Source organism: Hippocampus comes, unplaced genomic scaffold, assembly GCF_001891065.2.
Source record: "Hippocampus comes isolate QL1 unplaced genomic scaffold, H_comes_QL1_v1.1 scaffold132, whole genome shotgun sequence".
Taxonomy (NCBI): domain Eukaryota; kingdom Metazoa; phylum Chordata; class Actinopteri; order Syngnathiformes; family Syngnathidae; genus Hippocampus; species Hippocampus comes.
Window position 1 is genome coordinate 4,759,412 of NW_017805467.1, and position 19,922 is coordinate 4,779,333.

At 41.5% G+C, this 19,922-nt stretch overlaps 2 protein-coding genes across 4 annotated transcripts in view; one reads left to right on the forward strand and one right to left on the reverse strand.

The window, feature by feature from the left end:
- The window catches only part of jak1 (Janus kinase 1), a 48,429-nt gene extending 36,684 nt beyond the window's left edge, over nucleotides 1-11,745 (forward strand). For all 3 annotated transcript variants that reach the window (XM_019875176.1, XM_019875177.1, XM_019875175.1), the window contains 13 exons: nucleotides 485-631; nucleotides 761-848; nucleotides 930-1,057; nucleotides 1,352-1,490; nucleotides 2,358-2,509; nucleotides 2,608-2,758; nucleotides 4,305-4,393; nucleotides 4,779-4,971; nucleotides 5,316-5,440; nucleotides 5,632-5,804; nucleotides 6,772-6,889; nucleotides 9,519-9,629; nucleotides 10,712-11,745. In XM_019875176.1, the coding sequence (XP_019730735.1) occupies nucleotides 485-631; nucleotides 761-848; nucleotides 930-1,057; nucleotides 1,352-1,490; nucleotides 2,358-2,509; nucleotides 2,608-2,758; nucleotides 4,305-4,393; nucleotides 4,779-4,971; nucleotides 5,316-5,440; nucleotides 5,632-5,804; nucleotides 6,772-6,889; nucleotides 9,519-9,629; nucleotides 10,712-10,825 (1,728 nt within the window). In that variant the 3' untranslated portion in view covers nucleotides 10,826-11,745. The remainder of the gene's footprint in view (nucleotides 1-484; nucleotides 632-760; nucleotides 849-929; nucleotides 1,058-1,351; nucleotides 1,491-2,357; nucleotides 2,510-2,607; nucleotides 2,759-4,304; nucleotides 4,394-4,778; nucleotides 4,972-5,315; nucleotides 5,441-5,631; nucleotides 5,805-6,771; nucleotides 6,890-9,518; nucleotides 9,630-10,711) is intronic.
- Nucleotides 11,746-14,699: 2,954 nt separating this feature from the next.
- raver2 (ribonucleoprotein, PTB-binding 2) overlaps nucleotides 14,700-19,922 on the reverse strand; it is a 48,090-nt gene continuing 42,867 nt past the window's right edge. The window contains exons 14-16 of the mRNA XM_019875178.1: nucleotides 18,913-19,011; nucleotides 17,508-17,726; nucleotides 14,700-16,056 (exon numbers count right to left, since the gene is read on the reverse strand). Coding sequence (XP_019730737.1) covers nucleotides 15,916-16,056; nucleotides 17,508-17,726; nucleotides 18,913-19,011 — 459 coding nt within the window. The 3' untranslated portion in view covers nucleotides 14,700-15,915. The remainder of the gene's footprint in view (nucleotides 16,057-17,507; nucleotides 17,727-18,912; nucleotides 19,012-19,922) is intronic.

Sequence of the window (19,922 nt, forward strand, 5' to 3'; positions counted from 1 at the left end):
TATGGCAGGGAATGTGTTTCCTTTTTTAGTTTTGATTTTGAGCAGCAAATTTGAAGTTACATATTGGTGCTCACCAGGAATGCATAAGCAAAATTGCACAAATTTTCACTTGAAAGAATAGTGGCAATCTTGGGATTTTTTTCTGTTCAAGTTTCAAATAGTGTGTAAATTCAATACACTTCATCTTTAGCATGTTTAGTGCCACTTTTGTAAGTAACCACGCCCCCGTCCAGGCCACGCCCCGTCCAGGCCCCGCCATGACCAGGCCACGCCCCTTTCCGCTTTTTTCATCACTCGCCATTGCCATCACTGAGTACAGTAATTTGCTGTCATTTTCTTATTGCCTGCGGAAAATCAACTTTCAAGCTGCGGAATCAAGATTTGCTCTCTGCAGAAATAGGATTGTTCTCTGCAGATTCCTGGGGGGCGCTTTTGTGTACTGCATGCTTACGCTCAATGCTTTGGTTTCCCCACTGTGCACTAGGAGGAGCATCTTGGTCTCGGCACAAGAACGAACATATACTCCGGCACGCTGAAGATAAAGAATGATGACGATGCAGGTTACGGATCCTTCCAAGAGTATAAGGTGGTGCTCAAAGTGCTGGGTTTAGGACACAGAGATATTTCCCTGGTGAGATTCACGCTCACATTAATACTTTGTAATACACTTCTTGTGGGGGGTCCACGTCAGTGGGGCATCAGCCACAATATATAATGCGTGCAAGATACTTTTTAGTCTAATTTGTCTTATTGTTTGCAGGCCTTCTTTGAAACAGCAAGTATGATGCGGCAAGTCTCCCATAAGCACATTGTTTTGCTCTATGGAGTGTGTGTTCGCCATCTGGAGAGTAAGTGCATATTATGAGTTACAAGAATAATGTGTGTTGTGGAAGAGCACTCTGTGGCAAGACTGTTTTTCTTTGTGGCAGATATCATTGTGGAAGAGTTTGTGACACTCGGACCACTGGATTTGTTCATGAGGAGACAACAAAACCCACTTAGCACAGCTTGGAAATTCCAGGTGGCCAAGCAGCTGGCCTCAGCTCTCAGCTATTTGGTGAGAAAGATACTTTGAATGGGGAACTCAAATATTTTCTTTGCAATAATACGTAACAGCTCACCTGTTTTCTAGGTTTGGTCCAAGGGCACTTTGATGGGGGAAATGGCTTGATTGATATGCTTATTTCTTATTTCACCAACGCAATATAAATCAGAGTTTAGACTAGTTGGGGTACATTCAACATATTATTGCAATTATTATTTTTTACTCAAGTTCCCTTTTAAGCACGTTAAATACAGTCCATGTATGTACCTGTGCAGTTTTAAACATAATTTTCATTTGAACATATAGGAGGACAAAAAGTTGGTCCATGGCTTCGTGTGTGCGAAAAACATCTTGCTAGCTCGAGGTGGACTGGATGCTGATCAAGGAGGGCCCTTTATCAAGCTCAGTGACCCAGGAATCCCCATCACTGTGCTCACAAGAGAGGGTATATGTCTTACAAATAATGTAACCAAAATGCTTTGTAACCACTTTTTCCTTCTCTTTTGTTGAGTCAGCGGCAAGTAAAACTAAAATTGCACCAATATGCATTTTCATGTGGTCACAGTTCAAAGGTCCGATGCCACACAGATTTTCCTCCTTTCAATTATTGCAAAATAATTTCGCTTGAAAATCCCCTTGACGCCTGTTTTCAAGCTATTCTAGTAGGTCAAAAATGCAAGGCAAGATGAGACGGCAGGATTTCTTCTAAAATTTATCCTTACACTTATCCTTAATTTGAATATAGAAAATAACTTTGCTCTCATTTGTAGTATGTTATATCTCAACGTCTATGGTAAATGGAATGCTTTAATAAAACGCTTTGTCTGCACGTTTCATCGTGATCGCCAGCTCGCTCTTTATTATCAGAACTCGATTTTCTTCGTCTCGGGATAGTGTGTCCACTGGAAAGACATTGATCATTTTTGCATTATGTATAGAATTGGAATGAATGCATTACAACAGGTAAAGCAATGATTGCACGTCAAATACATATTTGTTATGTACTGTATGTATACTGGCATATAGCTATTTTGATATGGATTATGCAAAAGTAACCACGATGGTGGCCAGATAATTATTTCCAGCATGTTGAAAACAATCAAATTATGTTCCGGTAGTTTAATGTTGATTTGTTATTTTATGGCTGTTTGATTTTAAATAATAGTTAATATAATTTTTGCATATTTGTGGACAGGTCAGTGACTTTGTCAAGTGGTAATGTGTGCACTGTTGCCTAGTTAAGAAAATGTGTGGGTTACTTTGATTTATTTTGTTGCTCTGTGGATATTGACTGTTTGCTTTTTCTCTGCAGAGTGTGTTCATCGCATACCCTGGATTGCACCTGAGTGTGTGAAGAATGTGTCTTCCCTGAGTGTTGCAGCTGACAAGTGGGGCTTTGGGACCACCCTATGGGAGATTTGTTATGATGGAGAGGAGCCACTGAAAGAAAAGAAGCTCACAGAGGTAGGGATGCGAGCTGTCTGCAATTCACTAGCTCTCTTTTGTCTTCCATCTCAAACTCACCCGACTGCATTCACCATATGAAATTTTGCTTTGAGCAGAAGGAGAGGTTTTATGAAACTGAGTGCCAGCTTGCGACCCCCGACTACAGAGAGTTGGCTGAACTGATGATCCACTGCATGAACTATGACCCAAAGAAGAGACCTTTCTTCAGGGCAATTGTTAGAGACATTGACAAACTGGAAGAACAAAGTAAGACTATACTCTATAATTCAGTGGTCCCCAAGCACCAATTGTGCCACGGCCCATTTGGAGCTGGGCATACAGAGACAGTCGTCGTCTCCCCCTGATTTTTATTGTTATTAATTTGGTGCTGGTGGTGTGGCTTTTTTTTTTTTAATGCACATATAAGCTGAGCCTATATGTGCATACATATATATGTGTGTGTGTGTGTGTGTGTGTGTGTGTGTGTGTGTGTGTGTGTATTGACGTACAGTGGTCCCTCTACTTACGAAATTAATTGGTTCTGGAAACATTTCTTAACTAGAAAATTTTATAAGTAGAGTCGCGTTTTCCATTTAAATGCTCTAATTCGTTCCAAGCCCCCCCAAAATTCAGACATAAGTACCGTAATTTCTGGACTATAGACCGCACCTCATTATAAGCCGCACCAATACATTTTTAAAGGAAAAAAATATTTTGTACACACATAAGCCGCACCGGTGTATAAGCCGCAGGTGCCCATATTGTAACATGAGATATTTACAAAGAAAGACGGTACACAGGCGGCCGTTAGAAAAGTCTTTATATAAGCCGCAGAGTTGAAAGCGTGTGACAAAAGTCGCGGCTTATAGTCCGGAAATTACGGTACATGTTATAATTAGATTATTGCACAATAAATGAGAGTTGTACATCATGTAAAAAACAGAAAAGATTCAAGAATAAAAATTATGGTCATTAAACTTTTAACTGCGTCCTCATCGTTTTTTTCCCTCTTTAGTCCATGTTCTCTCTCAGAAGTGGTTTTTGCCTGGCGTTTTATAAAGAACTGATCCAAGGATCTTTGCTTTTGTCGGCTTTAACAATCCTTGGAAAATGTCCAAGGCAAACATGAGCATAGTGAGCGGTCGCCCGACTGGTGAACACTTTTTGTGGGTGATTCACATTTACATAAAACTATCGTAACACCTCAGGGCATGTGAGACGAATGACGAGGACACTGCATAGACACATATCTCTCTATCTACACACACAGACACATACGGTAGAAGTCCCTCTTAGCCAATGGGATGCCAGGATGATGCTCGGTTGTAGCCAATGGCGGAGCAGCTATAAGTATGTTGCGTTCACGAAACTCAGAGCGGCGAGTAGCAGCCCATACTGTATTATTATCATTTGTATCTTGACATTTGTTTCGTAACAAGAGGCAATATTTTCCTGTTGAGACGTTTCGTTAACTTGAAAATTTCGTATGAAGAGAAGTTCGTAACTAGAGGTACCACTGTACATGTCTGGTGAGGTGACCTATCTGATATCACTGTTTTCATTCACTATTTTTGTTTAGGTAGATGTGGGTGTGTTGTCGGGGGAGATCAAATCTGTCTACCACACTCGCATTGACAGATATTAGATTCATATCGTGATTTTTATTCACTTTGGCCTGTTTCTGATCTGATAATATCTGATTCCGAATGCAAAAATAAATTGGATAACCTGGAGGCCTTTGTGCTGAAATGTCACTCACTTGAGCAATTACAGGTATATTGTAACGAGGATTGTGCTTCTTTTTCTCCTATAGATCCATCAATCAAACCACAGCCTGCTCCTGAAGTGGACCCAACTGTGTTTGAAAAGAGATTTCTGAAGAGCATCAGAGATCTGGGACAGGTGAGCACTCATTGCTGTTTTATAATGTTGGATTATTTTAGTCTCACACTAACGGGCAGAATCAGATGAGTAACCATTAATATTTATCTGAAGTCAACCATTCTGCCTTTGAAAAGACAGTACTGCTAAGTTCAGAAAGGTATTTGATTAACAATAGTATATGTTCATTATTATTCATGTAATTTGCACAAACTTTTATATATTTCTAATATATCCCCTAATATAACTAAATGTGGTCATTAAAACCCTAGAAAATGAGTATGGTACTGTCTTTTTAGGGTAATAGTTTATTGTTTGTGTATTTAGTCCCATTAGATTGTGCAGGTGTACCAAATGTAGTAGCTCGAGACGGTATAATTAATGACTTCACTCCATCTTACTGAAGGGCCACTTTGGGAGGGTGGAGCTGTGTCGCTATGATCCCCGAGGAGATCGAACTGGCGAACTAGTGGCCGTGAAGTCGCTTAAGCCCGAGAATGGACAAGAGAAAGGCAACAATCTCTCAAGTGAAATTAATATACTGAAGGCCCTCTACCATGAAAACATTGTCAAGTACAAGGGCATTTGCCTGGAGGAGGGTAAGCAATAAACACAGACAATACTGCATTCACATCTAAATGAAGAACTGATGACGATCTGAGAAGGAGCAGTTAACTTTGGCAATTGTATTGTTTTTTTGCCTTTATCGTGATTCAGTTTGTAATCTGAATTTATGTGTACCCTTGATGCAAACGCATGAAAATTAGTGCAGTTATGTGTCTGCAAATAGACAATAAAAGAAGGCAAAATAAAGAAAAATCTTTCGCCTACAGTATTTGTTAGGAAAGTGTGTGAGAATTACATTATATCACAGTCTCTCAACATTAGAAGCCTCATTAGTGCTGCTAACTTGGCATCTCTATCTTCATTTGTGTGCGAGCAGGTGGTCGGGCCACCAAGCTGATCATGGAGTTCCTTCCTTTGGGAAGTTTGAAAGATTACCTGCCCGACAACAAAAGCAAGATCAGTCTCAGCACCCTGCTCAGCTATGCCACTCAAATCTGCCGGGTAGGTAACTGGCACCACTGATTTGGGAGCAGAAAAACAAAACCAATTGTGGATGATCCACACTTAGGTGGAATTTACTCAACAGCGTTGGCAATTGTGCAGTATAAATTCAGTTTGGGAGCATTTTGTCAATGAGCTCTCTGTTTTCACCACTTGCCAGTGGAGTGACTAATATCACCTTGTTTTTTTAGGGAATGGACTACCTGGGATCACAAAATTACATCCACCGTGACCTGGCTGCCCGAAACGTGCTGGTGGAGAATGAGCGGACGGTGAAGATCGGCGACTTTGGCTTGACCAAAAGCATAAAGAACAACGAAGTCTATTACACGGTCAAGGATGACAATGACAGCCCGATTTACTGGTAAATAATTGAAGAACAACATCTGAAAAGTTGTGTCAAGAAAGACCTCATTTTACTGGGTATCTTTTACGTTAGTGAGTCTCATCTGGTGGTTGGGACTCAAGAGTGGGTTTTGGACCAGTTTTGTCTGAGTTGTAGACAGCTAGGAAACACGTACAGAGGGATTTATTGTATTGACATGCATCTTTTGATGTCACCAACGAATATGTGACATAAGAAGGCATGCTATATTGCTGTTTTTTTTTTTTTTTACTGGATTGTCTTATGCTTATGACCTAGCTGTGTTTTCCCAACTAAAATAACGATGACTTTCACTTTACTATTGTGAAGCTTAGTGATCGACCACGGTGCATTACGACAAATTCGGCAAACATCGTAAGCACAGGAGCGGAACTCCCGCCCTAAACAGTGGACCCCATTCTTGGTGAAATGTTAAATGTGCTTCCCAGGTCACATTTGCCTTTTATATGGAAAATAACAAGTGTGTGTCAGAAACTGTATTACTTTTGGTGTAATGGTACTTTTGGGTATTTGGTACCCCCCTGTACTATACCCAGTTTCCATATACGCCAACATATTTCTACATGGGTAAGGGACTTGCCTGAAAAGATGAGATCGATGTCAAAATATGAGTGACATTTTGTGGCTTGTATTTCGTGCATTTTATTTTACTTTATTCATTTTTGTGCATGCATGTCATGGTTTTCCTTAGTTTCTTCATAAAGTGCTCTGAAAAGCATTTTATTCCTCTCAGCATGTGGAGTTGGGTTATTTTTTGAACACTAAACTGTCTTTGTTCTCAATTCCATAAAAAATGCATTGCGAGCATCAGTTACGAAATGCGGGCCCACGTCTAACGCCAGTTTAGAGCCGTTTCTTTACAGCTCAAGTCACATTGTGCTTATTGTATGTACCCTTACAACCGGCGTAGTAATTCTAGTCTCTCTCCTGTGTTTGTGTGCCTCAGGTATGCTCCGGAATGCCTGACTCACTGCAAGTTCTACCTTGCCTCAGATGTTTGGTCTTTTGGGGTGACCATGTATGAGCTCCTCACCTACTGTGACCCCATCAAGGCCCCCATGCAGGTGCTCACAATTACACATGTCCTGGCGCTCTTATGAAAGCTTTGTGGTCGAACCCAATCTGTTCTTGCCCTCGCCTAGGAAATAACGCACATTGAATTCTTCACAATCATAAGACCTTTTATGAACTTAAGTATATATTAAGTATTTCTAATGATAACACAAGCTTAAAACGCACTGTAATGTAAAAGTAATGAGCTTATGTGAACCCCCCCCCCCCCAAAAAAAAGAAAACTTTAATGATAAAGATTCAATGTCTGGAGTTATATTCAGGTGTGATTTTAGTGGCATGCTTTCCTTTTGAAAATTTTAAAACATTGAATAGAATTGATCTGTGATGCTGCTGCTGATGTCATAATCATATTGCTGAATAGAAACCTTTTCTTAAATATCTGGTGGTGTACATCAAATGTGGTACAATCAACATTTTGATACAGCTCGTGGATCTCATTAGGTTGCAAAGGTGTGCTCAATATAACAGCGTTCCCTGTATTTTTGTAAATTCACTCAGTTTGCTGGTATATATATTTTTTTTGCAAGGGAACCTATCCTCCATTATTCGCTGAAAAACTTCCCAATTCATGATTTTGATGTTCTCTGATATGCACTAAGATACCACAAGATGGCACTAAAAGTCCTGTCTTGGTGCCAAGCTACACAGTGTCCCCTTCCTCTATTTGCGGGTTACAGGGACTGAACCCTAGCCGATAGTGAGCATGTGCGCATAATTGACACCCCAATGTTTAATGAACAATTGTAAACACAGAACATGAAATGTTTCGAATGAAAAGCAAAAAAAAAAAAGTAAAGTACATCAATATGCAGCAACATGTTCCAAACAGTAGGAAGTAAACAAAAAAAAAAGTCAGCGCTTGTCCTCTATAATTGTTTTTTTTTTTTTTTAACAAATATCACAATATTGCATTATTTACATAATGTATCCCAAAAGAAAGAAAACACGCTCTTCTCTACATGCGTGGATTTTCTCATGGTTGGCTTCAATTGCTTAACTCTTAGAGTTGGAGCAAAGACTATGTGAACCCTTTGGAATTCCTTGCCGAAATTTAACATAAAATGTGATCTGCGCTTTATTTAAATCACAAGAACAAACTAACAGTCTGCTTCAATACCACACAATGTGTTTTTTTCTAATTGAAAATAACTTACAATCACAGGACAAATTGTTCAGCACACATTTTTCTTCCAAGGAGTGCCTGTCTTTTCAAGGTGACTGCGGGGGTAGAATGCTCAAAATGAGGTAAAAATAACCCCAGCAGTAACTGACTTTCAGAAATCACCGGCACATGCCAACATCACTGTTGACAAATCTACCGTACATCAAACGTTACATAGAAATGAAGTCCATGTGGGAAACACAGTGGAAGAAGAAGCTGTTGCTGCCTTGAAAAATAAAATATGCTACACATTTGAAGCATGCTAAAGAGCACTTGTACGATCCACAGCACTACTGGCAAAAATTCTGTGTACAGATGAAATCAAAGTGGAATTGTTTGGGAGGAACACACAATGTGTGGAGGAAAAATGGCCCAGCACACCAACATCAAATCCAGCTGTGAAGCATGATGGAGGAACTATCGTGGTTTGCTTTACCACTTCAGGGCCTGGGCTGGGTAGTTTGCTGTCATCTAATGATTTCACAAGTTTATCAAGCTATATTTCTGAAGAATCGAGGCCATCTGTCCAACAGAAGAGCACGGGTTTTCCAACAGGACAATGAACCAAAACACAGACAACAACTGACAATGGAATGGCTTCAGAAGAAGAAAATATGTGATTGGAGGGGCCCAGTCAAAGTCCTGACCTCAACCCGATTGAGATTGCGATGTCACGTCAAGAGAGAGCGATTCACAGCAGTCAGTCCAGGAGTCCTGCTAAGTAAAGCCAAATGGTCCAAAATTCATTCTGATTGTTGTGCACATCTGATCTGCAACTACAAGAAACATTTGGTTCAACTTATTGCTGCCAAAGGAAGCGAGACCAGTAGCTAAATCCATGGATTTACTTTTTTCCCCCCTCCATGTCTTGTCAATCTTTACATGTTATGCTCTATAAAAATATGCAAACATAACAATTATTTGTGTAGCGTTAGTCTGAACAGACTTTGTTTACTCTTGTGATTTAAATCTAACATTCAATGGCCAACTCATGCAGAAATTGAAAAAAATCCAAATGGCTCGCATACTTTTTCAGACCACTGTACAGCCACGCACAAACTTACGCATGCACATAAATTTCTTTCTTTCTCTTTTTATACACACACAAACTTTTTTTTTTTTTTTAATAACGCCTAAAGAGAGAATACGGCAGTAAATCACTATATGAGGCTCCTCAACTCACTTCAACATAATTCCTTGCAACCAGGCGGTGTCAAAGCGTTAAATGAGACAAGGCTGTAGCCTGAGTACAAGCACAAATGCTGTGGGTGAGTTTTTGGCTGAAAGGATTTTTAGAGGCCGTATGCATGTTTTTGCAGCAGGGCTCAGTCCCTATCCCTGGATTTTTGAGGGAGATAAACGTACATTGTATTTGGTCAAAATGTCAGGTTTGTCTTTTATATGCGATTGACAGTTTCTACTGGACTGTACTTGAGTACCTTCTTTTTCTTCTGCAGCTGTTCTCCAAGATGATCGGTTCCTCCCATGGTCAGATGATCATTGTTCATTTGCTCCACGCGCTGGAGGAGGGCAAAAGATTACCACAACCCGATGGCTGCCCTGAACCCGTAAGACACTTAAGTTTTGCCTTCCAACATTCAAATGATTTTGCATAGATATTTGAAAGCTGCATATGTGGTAAATATTGGAAAGCGTCCTCATTTACGCCTGCCGCCATTTATGTCGCAATCTTCGTAGGTCAACAAACCCCTATGGACTGAAATATGTGCCACCCGAAAATGAATCTGTCCAATTTATGTTTGGATTTGAATCACTGAACTTGAATAAGTGCAGTGAAAAACTGAATCAGAATTATATACAGTACGTTTCATTTGCATTCATTTAATTTGAATCTTAATCTGAATCACATTTTTTGCTGTGGTAAATGTGTTTGAGGGGGTCCATAGTTAATGGCTATAACATTGGGCAATCACAAACGAGGTGTGGTGGATGTAAGAATACGTCATCAGGCGGCACGCCCGGTTTTTCCCTTTGATTGTTTCACATATATAGCCTAGAAATGTATTCATCCAAATAGTTACTGTCACAACAATCGAGTAGGCTAAGCTTTATATTGCGGCAAATGATGCTTGACTAAGAGTAAGAACGGGTAATTAAAATGTTGACAAAACTAGGCCCAACCAGTAGGCATGTTTCAGGCAATAGTAGTCCTCTTCGATCAAGCAAAAGCTTTTTGGACATACACAATATTCACGTATGTGTTAGGTCAATATACTAGTACTGCACTCGACAACTGTGTGCTCCTCGTTTTACAAGTGACATGAAACTCCCCTACCTTGCGTTACTGTATTCTGCTCGTAATACTCCACTACTACACATCGACTGTCTACGACGAGTCGCACAGCTTTGCCTCAATTGTAGCAATGGGAGTTGTTTTATTCGTCAGGACAAAGCGCATACTCGTACATACAGTAGACCTTAAATTAAGGTTGAGGATGTTGATTACATGCTCAAATGGCTTGTTGAACATTTATCTGATCTGAAGCCACTCGTGGCAGTAGTCAATCCATGAGTGTGGTGAGTTGTCCTCAAGCTGCGTGTCAAAGATTGTGGCATAAACAGCGTTCCATGTCCGTGTGACAGTGCCGATGAGTAAGTGCACTGTACTATTGTGTGTCTGTCACCGCAGATGTACGAGTTGATGCAAAAGTGCTGGGAGCACACCCCCGAGAGAAGGATCACCTTCAAGCAGCTCATCGACGAGCTAAGCAACATGCGGCAGCAGCTCGGCTCTCCCGAATAAGACGTCAGCCCATATTAGCACCTTGATCATACGCTGGACGCACTGCTCGCTACTAATTAATATGATCGCACTTCTGTTACGTGTGCCCTCCTCTCGTATGCACCAATGTGATAATCTGCGGCATCTCAACGATCCCATCGTGTGACTCCCGTCAAGCCATTTTGCATGGTTGGATGGATGTTTTTATTTTGGCTTAATTCCAAATGCCACACTTTTATCTGAAGGAGCGCCCCTGCGCCTTGGACTCGTGCGCAGCACAATGGTTGGTGGAGCAATTTTATCAAGTTGGGCCGACCCACATTGCAGATGAACCCCCCCAAACCCAACACACACACACACACACACAGCACACACTCTCTCTCTCAAAAAAAAAAAATCACCACTGATTTATCCTTTAAGGATTATGCACCTGAGCTGATGACGTAGTCTTCAAAAGTTGAAAAGTCATTGATATGGTTTGCTAATGAGTGGCAGGTATACATCGGTCGCACTTCTTCCTTCGACTGCGCTAGCCTGAGATTTGACAGTTATTTTTTCAAAAAAACAACAAAAACCCAAAAAGTGTATTCGTATTGTAGTACTGATAGTTGCACCTTACCTATTTAGTTAATTTACAGGGCATTCTCAGTTGAAATGTATTTTAAACAATTATTTCACATTTATATCTGTAATTGTATTTCCCTTTTACTTTACCATTTCACTCTGTATGTGAGAGGCTCTCAGCAAGGCTTTTATTGTATCTATGTAACAGAAAGAAAAAAAAAGGACACACTTGAGTCCACATTTTAATTAGGAATGTAAAAGACAATTCCTCATGAAAGCAAAAATAAAAAACAAAAAAAACAGTCTAACATATGGGACATAAAACATCCATAGTTATACAGTGGGAAAAGAAATAAAATCACTGTCTTCTTTGTCTTTCCAAAGGCTATGTCATTAACTAACTTCAAGATATACAGGTACACTGTGTGTGTGTGTGTGGGGGGGGGGGGGTCAGATGCCCCCCCCCCGCACACACATATGCATTCACCAAGATATAACAAACAATCTATATACTGTATATCAAATCTCGAATAAATAAAGGCCTTAGATTTACAAAGCGTGAATCACAGACATTCTATTCCTCATCTAAAGTCATGAGCACTAATTATGGTATTAAAGGGGAAGTCAACCCCAAAATTTTCTTTACAATAATATATCAACTTGTCCAAGCACTGCTTTCTGATTCATATTGCATTTGTAGAATGAATTAAGCAGCAAAATCCAGAGGGCGGCCATTTTGCCCCTTTCTGTCAACTGAAAATGACATCACAGCTGCTCGGCGCTCAGGTATCAACCACTCACAGTTTACCTGTTTTCTGAAGCTGAGCCATAAGTGGTTGTTACCAAGCAACTGCGATGTCATGTTCAGTCTACAGCAAATGGCAAAATGGCTGCCCCCTGAGAAAGACAAAAACAGGTGGATTATACTCCTCACTCATTCCACAAATGCAATATTAGAATGCCATGTTTTGACAAGTGGGGCTGCACAGAACATATTCTTGTAAAGAAACGATAAATTGCATGCCACGAGGGTTAAGTATCACACAGTTGTTTACTGTATGGCCAGCCCTATCTGACCAATGTATCTTAGTAGACATACTGGTACTTTTGCAATACGCTTCATTTCTGCAACCAAGAGAATGCAATCGCAGACATGAAAATGAATACAGAAGCAATCATGGTTAAAGAAAACAATACATTCCATGAGTATGAAAATAATTTTGCGGGGTACATTCGGGGGCACGGGCTCTCATCTATATTGAAACAAATCTATCGGATTTAAAAGGCCCAGTTACAATTCAGTACAGCAAGCAGATGGGGAACTTTTTTTTTTCCCAAAAACGCATTTGAGGGCCACTGAGATGTGTGAAAACGTAAGACTTTTTTCCAGGTCCTAGGAATATTGAGAAATCATTTTGATTCAATAACAAAGAAATCAAAGATTCTAGAACAGTGTTGGTCTTGCGCCATAGGGTGAATAACAGGAATGGGTCCTGCGAGATTGGTGTGTTTTGAAAATTGCACGGTAAGGCCCGATCAACTGATGTCGCTTTCCGTTCCCCACCCCGGCAACAGACAATGGAAAAGAGATTGGTCACAACATTGACAGAAAGGGCTGACCATGCTGCAACGCTCCCAATAACTCACAGATGACTGGCGAAAGCAGCGTCGAGACAGCAGATTCCAGCCCGCTGACTCGGCAGTTCGCAGACTCATCATCAGAGCCACATACATGTATGGGGGGGGCTCTTGGATGAGCGAGCGCTGGGTGGTCAAACTATTTGAAACACCTCTCCCTTGGATGGGCACATCTATGCCGTGACATATTTCAATAAACTGGAAGATGATGCACATACATACAGTTAAGTCCAGAAGTGTTTCGGCAACATAGAAGTTGATTACAGAAATGGGCAATGCAGTACTCAATAGAAATATGTACTCGAAAGTGAATTACGTGGTGCATAGTACACTAAGCATGATGACATCACAAGACTAGATAGAGCAGATTGGGCGAAAAAGAGAATGGTGTCATGGAAGAACACGTCATATTAGCCCAGTGACCCTCAAAAAAGGTGAACAAGCTCATCTGCTATTGCTTTTTAAAGTGTTGCCAATGCGATGCAAGTGCAGCACAAGAATTCCACCCAACAATAGAGAACAATTTAAAAAAAAAAATCTATTATTTGCAAGAATATATTGAGGAGTATTAGGGTACCACTGAAAACAACAATTATGCAAATAAAGTCTGAATTGTATCATACAAAATTACACAAGAGAAAAAAATACCTAACACATTTTTTTTTTACAAGGCTAGTCCAAAAATATCTAAATGTAGTCACAACTGCATGTATAAAGTAATAATTGTGCAACTTAAGTAGCAATATTGCTCTCGTATAAACATAACTGTGAACACAAGGAATATCACGTTCATGTTGTGTGGGGATTTTGAAATCCCTCCTTCAATGACATACGTAAGGTTGACTTTTTTCTTGACCTTACACTTGTTACATCTCATGTTTTTTTAAACATTATTCTGTCTTTTTCTTTTCAGCGTGGCCCAAACAGTCTTTGTGAAAAGGATTATTATACATTCAACAGCAGTAAGCGATTTAGTTATTGCCAAACCAAGCAGTAATACTAAAATAGCAAGCCCTCATCAACTAAAGTTTGATCGAATTTTTTTTTTGATACGGAAAACTGATATTGACAAGTAAAAAAAAAATATATTGTCAGACAATGTTTTTTGGGACTAAAGAAAATAGATTCACGCTCTTATGTGCTTTTGTAATCGAAGACCAACGGAAGGTGAGTGGTGATGGCAACAAAACCCAGCAAACCTCTCTCATTGCAGCACCGGTGTGTTCACCACACTGAGAGGCTGTTAGGACTACGCGCTGTAATTTGTCCTCATCGTGAGAACATTCCTTTTTCAAATTCCGAAACTGGTACAAAGAAAATGTGCCGTGTTGTGTGTGATTATGCAAAACATTTGGATTAAACGTTCCACAAATCCAACTGGAAAGGCGAGTGTTCTACTGTTGCAGTCGCGAGATATATCCGTAACAAGCTTCACAAGTGATACAAAAAAGCTGGACAATGGAGTGTAGCCCCTGCAAGAAATGTTTGATTGAAAAAGAACAGCCAAGTGGACTGGGAATCATTCAGTCTGTCAATTTTGACCCATCGTGAAGAAATTAGTTAGGGGCCTCCCAAACGTAGCCTTAAAATATAAAATACCAGTCTTGCAAAGAAAGAAAATGAGACCAGGATATTTATTTATGTACCCCCCCATAGATTGGGAACTTGTACAATTCCATAAAAAATAGGGCACATCTGTTTTTTTCTTTTTTTGCAGGGACTACAAAAACATTGTTACAAATACACAGCAAAGTGGATTTGAAATCGTTGTATTTACATGTTCTTGTGGTACGTTGTGCTCACAACAGAGCTGACAAACGTCCGTAATTAATTCATACAGAGCTGCGTGTCACACATGGCTTACTATCAGACTATTTGGACATTCACTTCAGTCCACTCTTTTGATGGTGAGAAGCTCTTGTATGTCAACAGGACTCTTCATCCACGCCTTGTTTCCTGACGTATCCCCCCGCCCCCCCTCCCATGTGTTGGGAGTATAAAATGGCTGACGCTTCCTACAGATACAGCTTAGGCACACTTCATAAACGCACACTTAGAGGCACACGGAACAGCGTTCCATGTAGAAAAGAGTAACACAGCAGTCGAAGGAAAAAGAAGAGACGTTAAAGCGCTAACAGACACACCCTTGTCGGACTGTTTCAATTTAACGTTGTTAGTTTGTTTGACCAGTTGGTTAGCATGCTGGCCTACAGCCCGCATCCGTACACACACGTCCAAAGTAATATCAGTTGAGTTGCCACACCGGGGCAGAATGACGACAAATTAAGGAGGGTTAAGGCTTGTACCGGACAAAAGCAAGCGTTCACGTGGGAGCATCTGCCCATTTGCCGTTCGACATTCACAAATTCAACTCCCGGTGGATTTGTTTGGGGCAACTATATTCCATTCATTGCTGAAAAAAAAACCATTTTTTTGCAACGCTCAGACCAAAGCCGTAAAGGTATTACTTAAATGCCACCTAGGCGTTTTATTGAGACAAAAGCAGTGCTTTGCCACCATCCTGTGGCATTTGTAGGCAATTAAAAACCTTCAAGAGGGACTGCGGATTTGAGCGAATACCGTCCCAATGGATTGCCACCCGTACAGGGGTTCTCGGTTGACAAAGATCCCGACACGCCACCTTTCCAGGTTGTCAAAGGCGCTGAATAGACGACGAGTGTGCGCAGACGCATGTCGTCACGCAAGCACAAGAAGGCACGCTTTTCATTAGATTGGATTGTTTTACACGAGTGGCCTGGAAGTGGATTTACATCAATGTGACTACAGCGTTAGCGTTTGTGATAGACGACTAAACGTGTACTTGCACCATTCAACTGCATCCAGCGTGAAAGATTCCACCACGAGACGGAGCTGTGAGCCCCCCCGCCACCCCCAGTGATCTTGTCAATCTAGAGCCTCTTCCTCTTGAAATAGTCAGCATACTGCCCCCCGAGGCCTTGGGAATGCTGCCCGATGTAGCCGCCATCTGATGGTGTCACTTCTTGCACCGCCAACTGGGGGTACTCCCTCTTGTGGCCTCGCGTCGGATTCTAAAAAAAAAAAAAAAAAAAAGGGGACAAATCACACTTTTCCCCAAAAGATTTAATGAGCCGTCGCACCCCGCAATGGCACTCAGCCCAGGGTGTACCCCACCTCTTCTCACAGTCAGCAGATAGAAAATGGACGGCTGGCTGGATGTGATTTATACATTACTGACATTGTTTGTCTGTTGGAGGCACACGAAGGAAGTTTGGGCTCCGAACAATTGCACAAAATAGCTGAGAGAAGTTCAGTGAAAAGGAACGAGACAACAATGCAAACTTGCTGGGTTGGTGTGTGCTTTAGGATAAGAGCAAGGCTAACACAGAGAGAGAGACGAGGCCACAAAAGGCGGTCTGTCCAAACAAATGGAAAACTCTCTTGAGACAGTGCTGCCGAGCTCGGGTTTCCACATCCTGTCTCTTAATCTCATCAGCCATCGCTCTCTCTCCTCTTGTCAGCTGTTCTGACTTGAAACATCAAATGCCGATTACTTTAGTGACAAGTAGCATCATCATCAGGTCAGGAAATGGACCCAGAAGAATCATGACGTCAAGATTTTTGCTGCTTCCCAGTTGGGGGTAGAGGGTGGGTTTGTCCTCATCACGCAGACGTGCGTCCGGCAGATGAAGGCGGTCTCCAACTTCCATTATCTACAAGTGCAGATCGTCTTGCAGTCCCTTATCAACAGACTTTGCCCGACGATCTGCTGCACAGACTCCATGCACAAAACCCAATTCCAGGGACGGTGGGATGTTGTGGTAAACGTAAATAAAAACAGAATACAATGATATGCTAATGATATTCATCCTATATTTATTTGGACACAAAACAGAGACAATATAGTTAATGTTGAAACTGATAAAATTATAAGTTAACATTTTAACAAAAAAGGAAATAAAATGCCAGAATCCCAGGTTTAGAATCTGAGTAACTTTTTAAAGCAAGCCCTCGTGTGACAGTACAGCATAGCTGAAATAAAAGATTGTACTGGTTGTCCATTCCATGGTTTTGTGACAAAGGTCAAAATCGCCAATTGTTTTTTTTTCCCCATTGCCACCAAATAATAATGTTCACTAATATAAATGCAGGAGCAGGGCAAACCCAGCAGCCGCTCGCCGCAAGATGAAATATTTCAGCCGAGTAAAGCTCTTGTGTCGAGCACTGGATGAATGTGGGGAAACAAACAAACATGTTTCTTTCCAGTGTGCTCTCTTCTTCCTCTGCAGGCTCTCCTCAAAGTGAGAAGGGTCATGGGCCTTAATCCAGATGAATTTGTACCATGGCACGTCGAATGTTTGGGCAAACTGAATGTGTCAAAACTAATTGTTTATTTTAGGAAGTCAACCTCTATTCCACTACCCGCTTAAGGGACAATAAAGAGTTTTTGATTCGGAATCCCAGAGTTGAGTCAGACATGAGCTTTCACTCAAAGAAGCTGCCCTTTTACTTTTCTACTCACATAGTAGTAGGCATTCCAGTCTGTGGCGGCAGCTTGCGCATGTGTGACGGCATTTGGCGTGGCTGCTATTGGGTGCGGCGCTCCAAGGAAACCGGGCATCAGAGGCAGGGTGCTGTAGGCCGGCAGCATGGCAGTAGTTGGGAGGACAGCGGGGGGAGGAGCCACGCCATTGTTGACGGGATGCAGAGCCACGCCGAGAGGCTTACACATATCCATTTCCTGTTTCAAAAAACACTGTGTATCCCACCAATGCTCAAAAGAATACTTAATTATTCTATTATCTCCTCTACTTTAGGGCCCTATTTTGGGAGACAGACTCCCATGCGGTTGTCAAATAAAACAGGCAAAATTTCATTTTAGTCATGGGGCAAGTGTAGTCTACCATGTTTGAGACTGTGATGCACGGACCCCGATGCATGTGACAATTTGGTCACAGAAAATCGACTGCGCTTGGCATAAAAATAAATAACGTGAGGGCGCTTTCTATTACACTCCCCTAACACGTCTGCTTATGTGGTTGGAAAAAGTCAATTACATGTTAGACTACCCAAAACCAGGTCTAAATTGTGGCACATGTGTGCCATTTTGATGTATTTGATCAAGACGCAGGCTGACAGATTCGATGCTCCGCAAATTTGTATAGTTAGGGATGAGATCCTGCCCCAAGTGGAGGAGTTCAGGTATCTTGGGGTCTTGTTCACGAGTGAGAGGATGATGGAGCGGGAGATCAACAGGCGGATCGGTGCAGTGTCTGCAGTGAGGCTGAATCGGTCTGTTGTGGTGGAGAAGAAGCTGAGCCAAAAGGGGAAGCGTTCGATTTTCCGGTTGAACTACGTTTCTACCTTTCACCTACGGTCATGAGAGCCGTGAGTCATGACCCAAAGAACAAGCGGCCAAAATGAGTTTTCTCTACAGGGTATCCAGGCTCTCCCTTAGTGATAGGATGAGAAGCTCGGCCATCAACTCAGAGTCGAGCTACTTCTCCTCCATGTTGAGAGGAGCCAGATGAGGTGACTCGAGCATCTGATTACGATGCCTCCTGGACACCTCCATGGTTGAGGTGTGAGGCATGCCCCACCAGCAGGAGACCCAGGGAAAAACCCAGGACACGCTGGAGAGACTATTGCTGCCGGCTTGGCCTAGGAACGCCTTGCAAAAAGAGCTGGACCAAGTGGCTGGAGAGAGAAGTCTGGCCTTCCCAGAGAAAGCTGTTGCACTTGTGACCCGACACCGGATTAGCGGAAATGGTGGGAAGAATAAGGAAAATGTGTTGTGGTTATAGTTTGAAATGACAGAGTGCATCAGTGAAAGTACAACATTACAAAACATAACAAGGCATAGCAAAACCTAACCCTTGGCAGCAGCATTTACCGAATTCTGGGCGGGCTGGTGCATGTGTGAGTACCTTGCTGGGATAGGCCTGAGTAGCTGCAGACTGGGAGTAATACTGAGAGACTGTCTGCATGTAGGAATTGTAATCACTATATGAGGAAACTGGTGGAACCTAGAACACAAAAAGGACTTTTCAGATTCCATGTTATGCCAAATCTACGCATCCATCACATAACCCGATTGTGTGTTCATTGGCCTGCTTTTTCAATACAGTGAAGGAAATAGTGTGAGAACCCTTTGGAATGTCTTCAAGTTCTGCATTGATTGGTTTTAAAAATGTGGTGTGAGGATCATGTTAATCACAAGAATAAACAAACAGTCAGTCTGCTTGAACTAACACACAAACAATCGAAAACCTGCTTTAGTTTTTTTCAGAGGATCGCAAACTGCCATTGAATCCACCATACATGATAACAAGAAAAATAGGAACAAATGGCCCACTCAAAGTCCTGACCAGACCTGATTTAGATGACATGGCTTAACCTTCAGAGAGTAATTCGGTTTTGTAAAGAGGAATGGTCCAAAGTTCATCCTTGGAGGTTATTGCTGCCATAAGGAGGGTAAACCAGCTCATAAATAGTGCACTTCATTTTTCGGCCCTTTCCTGTGAATGTCATAAAACGTGATAGTTTGTGTGGTAGTATTTGAAACAGACTGTATATAGTTGTGACTTAGATAAAAATCAGGCGACATTTTATGACCATTTTTTATGCAGTGATTTAAGAAATTCCAAAGGGTTCCCATACCCACCACCCCCACCCACTGTACATACTCAGAGATGAAAGTGGACTTTCCTGAAAATTCCGGAAAAATTTATATATATATATATATATGCATGTACACTATAAGTAAGATCGGGCCGCCCGACCCAAATTTCGGGTCGGGCCTAAAAATGTCAATCATTGTTCGGGTTGGGCTTCTCTCTCGCTGACTTTTTTTTTTTTGTTTGTTTCTCTCTCGCTGACTGTTTTTTTTTTTCAAGGCCGTTAATAGTTTTGGCCACGAGAGCCCGTGGTTCGCAAA